Source organism: Ursus americanus, chromosome 1 (genome assembly GCF_024610735.1).
Source record: "Ursus americanus isolate L20-20 chromosome 1, mUrsAme1.1.p, whole genome shotgun sequence".
In the NCBI taxonomy this organism is placed as follows: Eukaryota; Metazoa; Chordata; class Mammalia; order Carnivora; family Ursidae; genus Ursus; species Ursus americanus.
In genome coordinates, this window is record NC_142127.1 from 82,013,092 (window position 1) to 82,025,301 (window position 12,210).

Sequence of the window (12,210 nt, forward strand, 5' to 3'; positions counted from 1 at the left end):
TTTTTTTTCTTTTTAAGTGCAAAATGACACTATGAGTTGGCCAGTCTAGGATTTATGGGAAGAAAAAAAATTTTTTTCTTATCATTGATGTAATATCTAGAGTCTGGTCCCAACAAGGTTTTGTACAATGTAGAAATCATGTGAGAGCATTTCATTGAGTAGGATCTGCTGCTGAACTAGTTGAGCAATAACTGTCTAGCTGGAATGCCTAGTGCACATAGCTATGCCATCCTCATTGTTGTCAGTACTGGCTCCTTCAAAGACTTGTGGACTGCATTCCTTTGAATCCACCAGTAAGTATGTCCAATCTCCTGATTAGAATAGTTTTTGGTTCATCTCTCATTATGTACATAGTTAGCTATCAACAACATTCTACAAAACCTTGGCCGAATCCCGTGTCACGTTCGATCGGACTCCAGACATTACACGCCTTCCGAAGAAGGCGCCAAGAACAGATTGAAAGTAACATGCCCAACCTTCAAATTATTATTATTATCATTATTATTTTACTATCATCACTATGATTATTGAATGAGACTCCCTTACTACGGTCGCATGAAATTGCAATAGTCAAGGCTGGTCATGTGCTCTGTTTGTATTTCAGGTGATGGGAGTGGTAGGACCTTCCAGTGTTGCTGATGGATTACCCCTTCTTCATCTCAGCCCTTATCTCTCACCACCTCTGCCCTTCAGCACAGCTGTTGTCCGGCTTGTAGCATTGCAGATACAGGTGTGACTGCCTTACCTGTTTGTCACGCTCATTAAGTTGCTGGTTGAGGCACCAGATCCTGGTGTTCTCTTTTCTTTTTCTGCAAAGGCTGGGCAAAATCTGTGAAACAAAAGAGTAAACAGCTCCAAACTTTTACAGGTTTGGAGCTTCAGTCCTGAGCTTGGCCCTAAGTTGTGCTTCTGTAATTCTTCTCGAGATCTCAAAAATAGCAGAGTCGTGTAGTCCCGCCACAACCTCAGGAACCACTGAAGTCATTTCAAATGTGTGCAAGACCTTAGGAAAATAATGGTTCACAGATAATCAGCTCACAATTGTTAATTAAAAGACACGGTAATATTCAAAGTCTGGTTTTAAATTATTTGCAGAAAGAATTGCAATATAAAATTCTTTCAGATGTTACCACTAGGCTTTGAATATCCTAATTTAATGATTGTGGGTTGAATATTGTGGTTGGTTTGTTTTTTTTTTTTTTAATTCTCCCAGTTATTTCTTACAATTAAAATAATTATTCCCAAGGCAAAAAGTGCAAAATGCCAATTCTCCTGCCTCTTTCTGTGTGTCACCTAATTTTAGAGAGTTGTAGATCATCAGAAAGCTCTGTGACTGACGGGAAATATACAACTGATGTCAGTGGATACAATCATCCATTATCTGACAACTAAGCTTGATGGTCTGTCATCCAGAAAATGGGTGATGGTAGACAAGAAATTAAACAAGAGCTTTGGCTACCGTGCAGGAGGGAAACAATGATCCCTAAAGCGATCCATGTTTATAACCTGTGTACAGAGATCATTTCTTTCTTTCTATATTACCTATTCCTTTCTGGTTTGGAGAAGGCCTTATGCCAAGGTCAGAGAACTTTTAAATAACTCCCAAATGGAACAGGTGGCAGGTTCTCATTTTCTTCTTTCTCTTTATCTCTAAAATATTTATTGGCGGACACATGGAGCAAATGAATGGGGATGTGCAGTTGTTTTTGTACCAGACCAAAAGTATTACAATTTTGCATTTAATATTCAAGATGTTACTATTCTTTTAGGTATAGAACTCTCAGTTATGGCAAGCAAATGGTAAAGTATCAGTTTTGAGTGCATCTCGTACGCTACGCAATTGAACTCATAGTTTCCAGGAGCAGCCAACAGGGAGTCACCGTCTCCATCGTGCTGTGTAAAACAAACATACTGAATGGGTGTGGGGGTCAATTAATCTTTTTCTTCTATTATTGCTGCACAGGCTTTAAAAGAAGATTTTCCTTTAAGCCATGTGATCTCCCCATTCACCAATCAAGAGCGAAGGGAGGGGATGCTTTTAAATCTACTCATCCCATTTGTGCTCACAGTAGGATCTGGAAGCAAAGGTCTGATTAATTTAAAGGAAATTTATGATTGTTGTGTTTTCTTAAGTGTCAGGCTGTTATTTCTTATTCCTTTTCCCATGAAGGCCATCACTGAAGTCGATCCGAATGATTTAAACAGGGTTATCTTAGGAAATAGAATTTTTTCTTTCGTTTCAGTTTAGCTTCCCTGGGTCAAGAGTTTCTCTGCTCACCTCTTAGAAGACACCTCCTTCAGTACAGCAAAAATTGGGAGACCATTGTTTCCATTAAAAAAAATGGTATTAACTGAAATACAGTGTGGTGTGAATTGACAAATGAATAGACTTTATAATTTACTGCCGTTCAGGTTAGACTAAACCCTGCCACTGCTGTTACATTTCAATCTATTTTCATTACTCTTCCTTCTTGGGGGACTTTTTTTTTTTTTTTAGGAAAAGCTTATCTCAAATGTAAAGATAATACGTTATGAGTATTTGAGCAGAAAAGAGAAAGGAGATTGAAATGGTAAGCAGAGATTTGGCTAAGCACACAAGCCTTTGGGTGCTGACTCTGGAGAGACCACCCAGTATCAGGAATGCGGTTTCTGTCCAGAGGAGAAGCTGTACTTGGTGGGGAAACACCCGAATTTCTAGGGTGTTCTAGTTTGGAATTGGAAAGAGAGCTAAATGTTTCTGGGTCTAATGTGGAAAGTCTACCTAGTGACTTGCTTTTCTTTGCACGTCCCTCTGCCGGACTCTGCCCCGCAGACAGCCCATGGCTCGAGCAGCCCGAGGTGCAGCTGCTGCTGCAGACGGTCATTAACGTGCTCCTGCCGCCGCGGATCATCAGCACTTCCAGGAGCAAGAACTTCATGCTGGAGAGCTCGCCCGCCCACTGCTCCACGCCCGGGGATGCGGGCAAAGACTTGCGCAGGGAGGGGCTGGCCGAGTCCACCAGCCAAGCAGCATACTTGGGTGCGTACCCTCCCCACGCTCCCCGCAACGTGTGTGTTTGTGTGTATATGTATGACAAGAGGACTTACTGAGTTATGTTACACCTTGACTCAAAAGTGATTTTGAAAGACCTCAATCCAGAAAGTATTTAAAGAAGCCACTTGAGCAAGGAAGAAGCATCACCCTTGCAAAGGAGTCTGTACACATATGCCAGTAAACATATGCCAAAAAAAACCAAAGTACTTTCCTATCTGTGGTGCCTAAATTACTCGGTTGTTTTTCTCACAGCATCTGGACATGTGAGGAAGGAATCTGCAGTAAGAATCCCCCCTTACCGGTTAAGTATGAGATCACTACTGAGATTATCATCTCATTAGTTATCAGATGTAGACTCCGACTAGTATGCAGAGACACAACTCATGGGACTCACTGGTCTGTCGTCTATGTGAATGGAGCCCCTACAATGGGGCAGTCCACATCCTGGGCAGCGAGACAAGGCAGCCGCGCATTATAGCCCCCTCCTAACTATTTTTCTTCCCTTACGATACCGTCTCTAAATCTCTGTCTTGATTTTCACTCTTGTGAGGCCAGTCGACTTGTTCTCCCCACAGAAGCTTGCCAGTTTCCTTCCCACTTCACTCCTACGTTCCCATCACCCCGTCCCTGCCTTTAACTTGGTCCTGACCCGTGGAACACTGGAGAGCCACTCCTTGGCCCTGAATGAACTAAACCGGGGAAAAAACCACTCCTGCCATAGCACTGAGAATAAGGAGCACTGGCCGCAGAAAATCTTAAAAGCACGAAGTTGAGAAGATTGTGCCTGACATTTTTCAATTTATCAACGCAGATCTTGGTGTGGGGAGTATAAGATGAACCACACACACTGGTAAAAACAGGTCCTCGGAGTTTGGAATGCGTGAGGTGTTTGGACTGTATCAGAAGGGGAAATTTGGGGGGCGCCAGGCTGGCTCAGTCAGTAGAGCATGTGACTCTTGATCTCGGGGTTGTGAGGTCAAGCCCCACATTGGGCCTAGAGATTACTTTAAAAAAAAAAGAAAGAAAGAGGGGTATTTGAAAATAATGTGATTGACAATGAAAATGAAAAGGGGAAAAAAGGAAATAAGAATGCATTTGCACAGGACCTAACCCATGTGGGGCTTAGTTGCCAAAGCCATGAGAATGTAGGGTTCAAATAAAATCTAGATTCTGGGACCAAGGCCTGCATAAGGTTTGGCACTGCACAGAGGATGATGGAAACAGAGGGCTTGACACATAAGGCAAGGACAGGAGAAAACACTTGATGAGTGATTATTTTTCAGGTCATTCCAATTTCTGCCTTTTTAATGAAGGTGGCTCCTTCGGTCCTCGGGCAGGCTACCAGCCCTCTGTTTCAAAATGATTTTTACATTTATTTTGAACACTTACTGTGCACTAAAGCAGTGTTTTCTATACTTTGAATCCACACTACAACTCTAAGAAGTAAATGTTCTTCTCCCTTTAGGACTGAAGAAACAAAGGCCCAGAAAGGTTGAGTAACTTACCTAAAGTCACGCAGTTGATAAACGGCAGAGCCAAATTCCAAATACAGGCCGTCTGGCACCAGAGTCCCTGCTCTTGAGCCCTTTGCTATCCTGCTTATGTGTCGGGCTGGTGGAGGGGAAGGTGGAAAGCAGAATGGCAGAGACCCAAAGAAGGCTAACAGGCACCCAGCAGTAGAAACGTCACCACGCTCGGGGTGTTGTTTTTGTCCATTCGCTTGTTTGTTTAGTCGAGGGAAAGGAATTGGGATGAATGATGGCTGTGAAAAGTGGTATTTGGAGGAGGAGGAGGAGGGGTAAAGAAGACTCTTACAACATCTCTCTCTGTTATATGGCACGGTTTTCCCCTGGCGATGTCCTAAGTAGGTGGTAAAGGTGTGTGTGACTTCGAGAGTTGTAGGGAGTTGGGTTTCTGTGTGTCTTGTAGTTGCTGAGATGGGCCTTAAGACATGATCAAGAAGGCCCGGTTCCCCTCGACGGCCCCGTAGCAGACACTGTGCAGAAGGCGGAGGTGTCCAAGGGCGATCCCGCCAGCATGTTTGACATCCTTACAGTGTTCTGGTTTGTCCTGACACACTGTTTGGGAAATCCTCTTCCTAAAATAAATGAATAAATAAATGTAGATTGCGATAGGGCTGCCGGAATCTAGGAAGATAGAGATCTTGCCAAAGGAATCCATCAGGGTTTAGTAGTCAACATGATGTGCAACGTGAGAGGGAAAAGAAGGAAGGAGGAGGGAGGTTTTTTTCCTCTGGAAGGATCTACTCAAATACATTTCCTGGTTACCTCTGGGGAGCGATGGGGTCGGGAAGGGAGCTGGGAAGGGGAAGGACCTTTTCTTTTTTAACTTTGTCCATTTCTGCATGGTTTGATTTTACTTTAAATAACAAGAATATATTCTTTCTATGCTTAAAAGAAAAATCTTTTAAAACACCAATGTTTTGGTTTAGGGTACGAGTCATGCTGGTAATACCATAAAGCTACTATGACAGAACTTTCAGAAAGCAAAATATTAGCCCCACATTCCGTTTATAACACACTTCCCTTTCCATTCTATGAGCCACTTTGCTCTGTGTTTTCCAGAATAGTAGTTAAATGTCCTTAAGAAAGGTACCTGTGTTCTCCGAATCAGGATCCAAACAGATCAAAACATCCAATTTCTTGTCTTGATGTCAGAACTCGCTCAGGAGGGCATGTAGGTTCTTGAGAACATGGAGACAACTTAGAAATTCAGAAAACGTTCTGACGCACAAAGGGCTGTGGCTGTGAGCAGGGTTCCTCGGAAGCACACGTATGCGGGCTTACTTTTCTCTTTTCCCGGTGTGAAGCGCTGAAGGTGATTCTCGTCTGCTTTGAGAGGCAGCTGGGAAGCCAGTGGTACTGGCTGAGCCTGCAGGTGAAGGAGATGGCTCTGCGCAAGGTGGGAGGCCTGGCCCTGTGGGACTTCCTCGACTTCATCGTGCGGACCCGGATCCCCATCTTCGTGCTCTTGCGCCCGTTCATCCAGTGCAAGGTGCGGTGTGTGCTGCTCCCAGGAGTGCCGGGCCCCAGGGACGTGCTCTTCTCTCCAGCTTAAGGCAGGATTGCTGCAGCGGTGTTCGTGGGACACAGGAGAGCTAGTTAGGAGGACCTTTTCATACCGTGTTTGTAAGAAAACAGCTCAAAAAGGGATCCCAGGGGATCACATGTCGCGTTAGGAGTACCTTCGCAGGGAGAGCGCTGTTATAGTCTGTAAAAGTCTGCCCTCTCTCGACTCACCACTGCCCCCTAGGGAAAAAGAAAAAATAAAGAGTGGCCCAAGGATAAGATCTGGGGAATGTTTTCTCCTTTCTTCTGTAACAGGACAGAGATCTGATTTTAAATAAGCATGAAAAAGATAGAACAGTTAAAGCATGTTTTCTCCCCTGAAATCCTCCCTCAGTATTCATCTACTGTGTTCTTCTTCTCATGCCCGAATTTCCTGGGGCAGTGATTCAAGATCATGTAGTAAGAGCTTCCCGTATAAAGCGCTGTTCTAAAAACTTCATTTGCATTACCTTATTTCAGCCTCACAACCAACTATGAAATAGGTACAATAATTAGCCCATTTTACAGATGGGAAAACTGAGGACCTGACAATCTATACCTTCCTTTCAGCTTCTGGCCCAACCAGCAGAAAATCACGAAGAGCTCTCTGCCCGGCAGCACATCGCTGACCAGCTGGAGCGGCGCTTCATCCCCCGCCCGCTGTGCAAGAGCTCCCTCATTGCCGAGTTCAACAGTGAGCTAAAGATCCTAAAAGAGGCAGTGCATAGTGGCTCAGGTGAGTAACGGTGGGGTATTTTGCATTTGTTTGCCTCATGGAACTCACACCCTACAGGCGTGTGTCACCACTCTTTTTGGAGCCCTGTATGAGGTAGTCATGTCAGTTCAGTGGTCGATCGGACCATGGGACCCATGTCAGCAACAAAGCAAGGGGTATCATGGGATTTTAATTTTGCTCTTTTCTAAACTTTCTTTTTTTTTCAATCTTCATTTCAGTGGTGAAGCTCTTTCTTGACTATTTAACTAGAAAAAAAAAAGTATTGAAATGCTTGCCTTCATTTCCTTTTTGGAAAGGAGAAGGGGGACTCACATTCTTTGACCATCTACGATCTGGTAGATGGCTTCATAGATGTTATTTCATTTAATCCGCATAAGTGCCTGCAAAGTGCATAACTGAGGGTCCACTTAAAGAATGAGGAAACGGAGACACAGTAGAGAATGAAAAATCTGCACACCTGACAGTGACCACAGGGAGGGAACTTCAAACTAGTGGGATTGTTTCCAAAGCCTTGAACTTTTACAGATTGGGGGAGAAAGGGTTGAATTAGAATCGGCAGGCTAGGAGGTCCTTTTACATTATTTAAAAGATTTTCTTTTGGGGGGGCATTGTTTACTTTTTACAGTTATTAACGGCAGATCGCTAGGAGGGAAAACAAATCACTATCTGCCATTAGAGGGCAGTCATTACCCATAAGTAGACCATCATATGTGTGGGGTTTTTGTCTTTCTTTCTAAAATGTATTATTGCTTGCAATGTATTAAAGACCAAAATTTTGACAAGTACGATCTTAGTGAAATCTGCAGAGTGCCATTCAAATATTCTGCTTTATAATAAAATAACCTGACATATGCAAGGGGATATTTTATAAGTTACAATTTCCAGAAAAGGAGAATGTGAACACAGTTTTGATTACGTATTCTGATCTTGATTGAGAAGTTCCCATCAGACAATGCGTTTATTACTTCTACATGCTTGCATCAGGAAAGGTATCGTTCTCAGTAAGATCTGCCAAGTTGGAAGCTTCAGTTCATGCCAAAATTATTTTGCATTCTTCCAGCCTTCACATTTGAAATCAAAAGCAATGAGAGAGGAAGCAATGTCAAAGCATTTTACGTTATTAGAGATGCTGTATTCCCCTGAGGAAACTGTTCAATTATGAGTAAATCAATAGCCAATTCTTCTTTTTCTTTTTCTATCTCACTTCTACTTGCTGCTTTATTCTAAAGACCGCTTCTCTGGGACACACTATTTAACTGACCTTTCCTAAAAAATACAGGTAGCCCTGATACCTGGAGGAGTTCGAAGCAAGCATTTGCTTTCTTTGAAAACGCTCACCATGGATTTTCTTTGGTCTCTCAATCCCCCAGCCTACCAAGGGAAGACGTCCATCAGTACTGTGGGCACGTCCACCTCCGCGTACCGCCTGAGCCTGGCCACCATGTCCCGCTCCAACACGGGCACTGGCACCGTCTGGGAGCAGGACAGTGAGCCCTCCCAGCAGGCTTCACAGGACACCCTGAGTAGGACTGATGAGGAAGATGAGGAAAGTAGGTCACCCCACAGAATGGGGTAGATGTGGGGGTGGCATGTGGGACCCAGCTTGGCCATGCAAATGAGGGCTTGGGAAGGATTTCTGCCATTCCGACCTTTTTCAGTGCTGATCCCCTGGTCCTTTTTACAAAAAGGATTTAAAGTGGAATTGTGGGGCATCTGGGTGGTGGTGTCGATTAAGTGTCTGACTCGGTTTTGGCTCAGGTCATGCTCTCAGGGTCATGAGATTAAGCCCCACGTTGGGTTCCATGCTCAGCATGGAGTCTGCTGGAGATTCTCTCTCCCTCTCTCTCTCTGCCCTTCCCACTCATACTTTCTCACTCTCTCTAAAATAAATCTATAAAATAAAATAAAATAAAATAAAATAAAATAAAATGGAATAACTGATTCCATGATTCCTACTGCCTACTCTTCTATAAATTCCTCAATAGCCTTGGTCATTTGGAAAGAATTCAGACAAAAGTAAATCTTTTACTTTTACCTTGAGCTTATAAATTCAACCTTTTCCACTTACTCTCATTTAAATTGTACTTATGTAACTAAAGGAAGTGTTTATTTTCCTTTCTCCTGGCCACCTTGCTTAGAGGGTTGACCAGCACTCGCATGTCCCCATTGGGCAAGGAAAACGAAGCAATGCACATACTCAGGACTCAGAAAAGACTAGTTGGCTATGCTATCTAGAACGTAAACCAATAGGCTCTCTTGAGGGACTGCAACCCCAAAGGAAATACAACCCAAATTTGAGTTAAGAGTGTCCCTGATGCCTGAGGTGGTCCAAGAGCTTTTAACACATATGCATAAGATTTGGTGTCATGAAATGAGGCCAGTGAGGAACGTGCTTCATATGTACACTTAATAGGAGTAGGTTTTAAAAGTAAAAAGTGGAAGTCCAATTAAATACCACAGTCATTTAATTAGTTTGATTGCCTTGATTATTTTCTAGTTGTGTTTTAAAAACACTCTGACGTAACATTTATACAGCAGAGTGCTGTCAGTGCCTTAAGAATGAAGAGGACAAAATCTAGACCATCACTCAGAGCCTTTCCATGTCAAACAACAAAAAGCCCCATTCTAAACTAAATTAGGAGAAATAGGAATTGAGGTTAGAATTTTAATTAACTTAGATGAATGAAAGTATTTTAATTCCCTATTAGAGTTGGATGTGGAAGAGAGGGAAAGAAAGAAATGCAGTAACATTTACAGATTTTGTTTCAGGGTCAGTCAGATAATGAAGTAATGACCACGTTGTCCTGCACCTGACCTGTACAGATATACCTGTTTCTAAATCACCCTGGTCATTGTGCACGGAAATACTCTTCAAACTGTGGTGGGAAATCTTGAACAATCTTGACCAAGAAAACAAAAAGAGAGAGAGAAGGATCAGCAGTTTTTATATTCATTATGTCCTAGTAATAGTTCAGAACTTTAGTAGTATCTATTTTTCTTTAATCCTTCAAGTAATGTCTCCCAGCAATTTTTTTAATTATGGGAAATGGTACCACCTAACTTCAGTAGAGCTAAATATCTTTAGTAGGTAACCTCCTCGCCAGCAGGAAGGAGATAGGAAGGAAAAGTAGAGAGGACATAAAGAGAAAGATCACGGACTGGGAGCCAGCGCTTACACGCTGATGAACATGCAATTTTTTGCTCATATCTCTGCTCTTAGACATCACAACCATCCCAGTGGGAACAGTTGCTGACAAATGTGTGGTTGTGATGTGGGTGTGTATTCATTTATATGGGGTGGGTATAAAAGCCAAACGGTTGACTGCTTTGAATTAAACTGTTTTCCCATTCTTTTTTTTTTTTTAAGATTTTATTTTTTTAACAGAGATAGAGACAGCCAGCGAGAGAGGGAACACAAGCAGGGAGAGTGGGAGAGGAAGAAGCAGGCTCCTAGCAGAGGAGCCTGATGTGGGGCTCGATCCCAGAACGCTGGGATCACACCCTGAGCCGAAGGCAGACGCTTAACAACTGCGCCACCCAGGCGCCCCACTGTTTTCCCATTCTATAATCAAACCCATATTAAGACCTAACAGGTACAAGATAAGGTACAAGAAAGTATGAGAAAAAATATGTTCTCTGAGATCTTAGGTCTAGTCCTGTAGAGGGGATGACAGACATTTTCAATAAAGAACATTGACCAAAAAGGGTGAATGGAAGGCAGCATGTAATTAATCATCAAACAAATATTGAGAGACTGTGAAGTGATATATGAGTTTAAATAGGGGGGAAAATCAGTGAGATGTGGGAAATGACTTTGTAGAAATAGCTCTATTTACCTTACCATGTTTTTCATGTTTTTAAGGCACATTTGTTTATTCCCTGCTCTATGAACACACCAAAAAAAGAAATACCATTCTATAACACGAGTCAACTTCAAGTCAGTCATTATGTAACAAATTAAAATTTCTGGCACTTTTCATATACACCTTTTTGGTTTGAAAGACGTTTCATTAGAATTATAACCCCTCAGGGTATTTTAAATAAAGGATGTCAGATGACCTTATATGGTGGCCTAAGTTCACCAGAATGCTACATTAATCAAAATATGTGTACTGTTCAAGAGCACCCGGGTGGCTCTGTTGGTTAAGTGTCTGACTCGTGGTTTTGGCTCAGGGCATGATCTCAGGGTCGTGGGATCGAGGCTTGCGTTGGGCTCCACACTTAAAGTGGAGTCTGCTTGAGATTCTTTCCCCCTCCTGCTCCCTCTTGCTCTGTTCCTCCCACCGCTTGTGCATGTGTACGTGTGCTCTCTTTCTCTAAAGTAAATAAATAAAACCTTTAAGAAATAATGTTTATTGTTCAGCAACAAACAACATTAACTCACTTAAAATGAGGTTACCTTGTCAGAAATACTGTATTAAAGCTAACTTTCATATGGATTTGAATGCATTGATTTCTGCTTGCATGAAGAAAATAAAGACCATATATGTAAAATTTAAAACCTAGGTCAAAATAAGCATTTGTTTATCAAGTTTTATAGGTTTTTAAATATTTTCCCTGAAACTATCTGCAGTAGTCTTGCCCTCAGCAGTCTAAAAATCAATAAGTGTACTGAATGTCATTTTTCAATGTCAAAGAAATATACTCCACTCATTCAATAACAGTATTCCTTTTTGCACTATTTTCAGAATGTTTAAGAATTTTTAGTCCAGTTTTTCTGAAATCGGATGCCTCTTGACTTTCACAAATAATTTACCTGTGAAAATGGACAAGGCTATTTATTTCATGAAGACTGTTCGAGGGTAGGAGATATGTGGATGTGAAGAGTTGTTTGTCCCTTTGTACAGATTAAAAACTAAGAGCTTTGGGAGTCTTACATTATAATCTGTACAAAGGGATGAACGATAACTTAGCTTTAGAGATTGCCCGAAGGTGGGAACCCAAACCAAGGATGAAACCCAAGTAGAAACTCGGTGAGGGTCTTCTGACCGATGTGGTAGTTTTATAACCCTCTCTTCCTTTGTCCCATCAGATGACTCTGTAAGCATGCCCAGTGTGGTAAGTGAACAAGAAGCTTACCTCCTGAGCGCCATCGGAAGGAGACGGTTCTCCAGCCACGTCTCTAGCATGTCGGCACCTCAGGCTGAGGTGGGCATGTTACCCAGCCAAAGGTAAGGAGCCGCGGATATCTTATACTCTGCATTCAGGGGGCAAAGGTAGAATTCTGAAAATTCTGAAAATTTACTTTTGTTGTTCTAAAAAGGCCAAAAGAAAAGCAGACGATCCTATTTTTATGTAGACCATTCAACAAAGGACTTCTCAACCAAAGTCATGCAGGCAACAGTTTGCAGAGAGTTTTCGAAGCCAGATCA

At 42.4% G+C, this 12,210-nt stretch overlaps 1 protein-coding gene across 1 annotated transcript in view; it reads left to right on the top strand.

Moving 5' to 3' along the window:
- UNC80 (unc-80 subunit of NALCN channel complex) overlaps nucleotides 1–12,210 on the top strand; it is a 211,302-nt gene that overhangs the window by 182,516 nt on the left and 16,576 nt on the right. Inside the window, exons 54-60 of the mRNA XM_087857241.1 lie at nucleotides 605–730; nucleotides 1,964–2,087; nucleotides 2,813–3,019; nucleotides 5,865–6,049; nucleotides 6,673–6,838; nucleotides 8,209–8,388; nucleotides 11,871–12,009. Coding sequence (XP_087713367.1) covers nucleotides 605–730; nucleotides 1,964–2,087; nucleotides 2,813–3,019; nucleotides 5,865–6,049; nucleotides 6,673–6,838; nucleotides 8,209–8,388; nucleotides 11,871–12,009 — 1,127 coding nt within the window. The remainder of the gene's footprint in view (nucleotides 1–604; nucleotides 731–1,963; nucleotides 2,088–2,812; nucleotides 3,020–5,864; nucleotides 6,050–6,672; nucleotides 6,839–8,208; nucleotides 8,389–11,870; nucleotides 12,010–12,210) is intronic.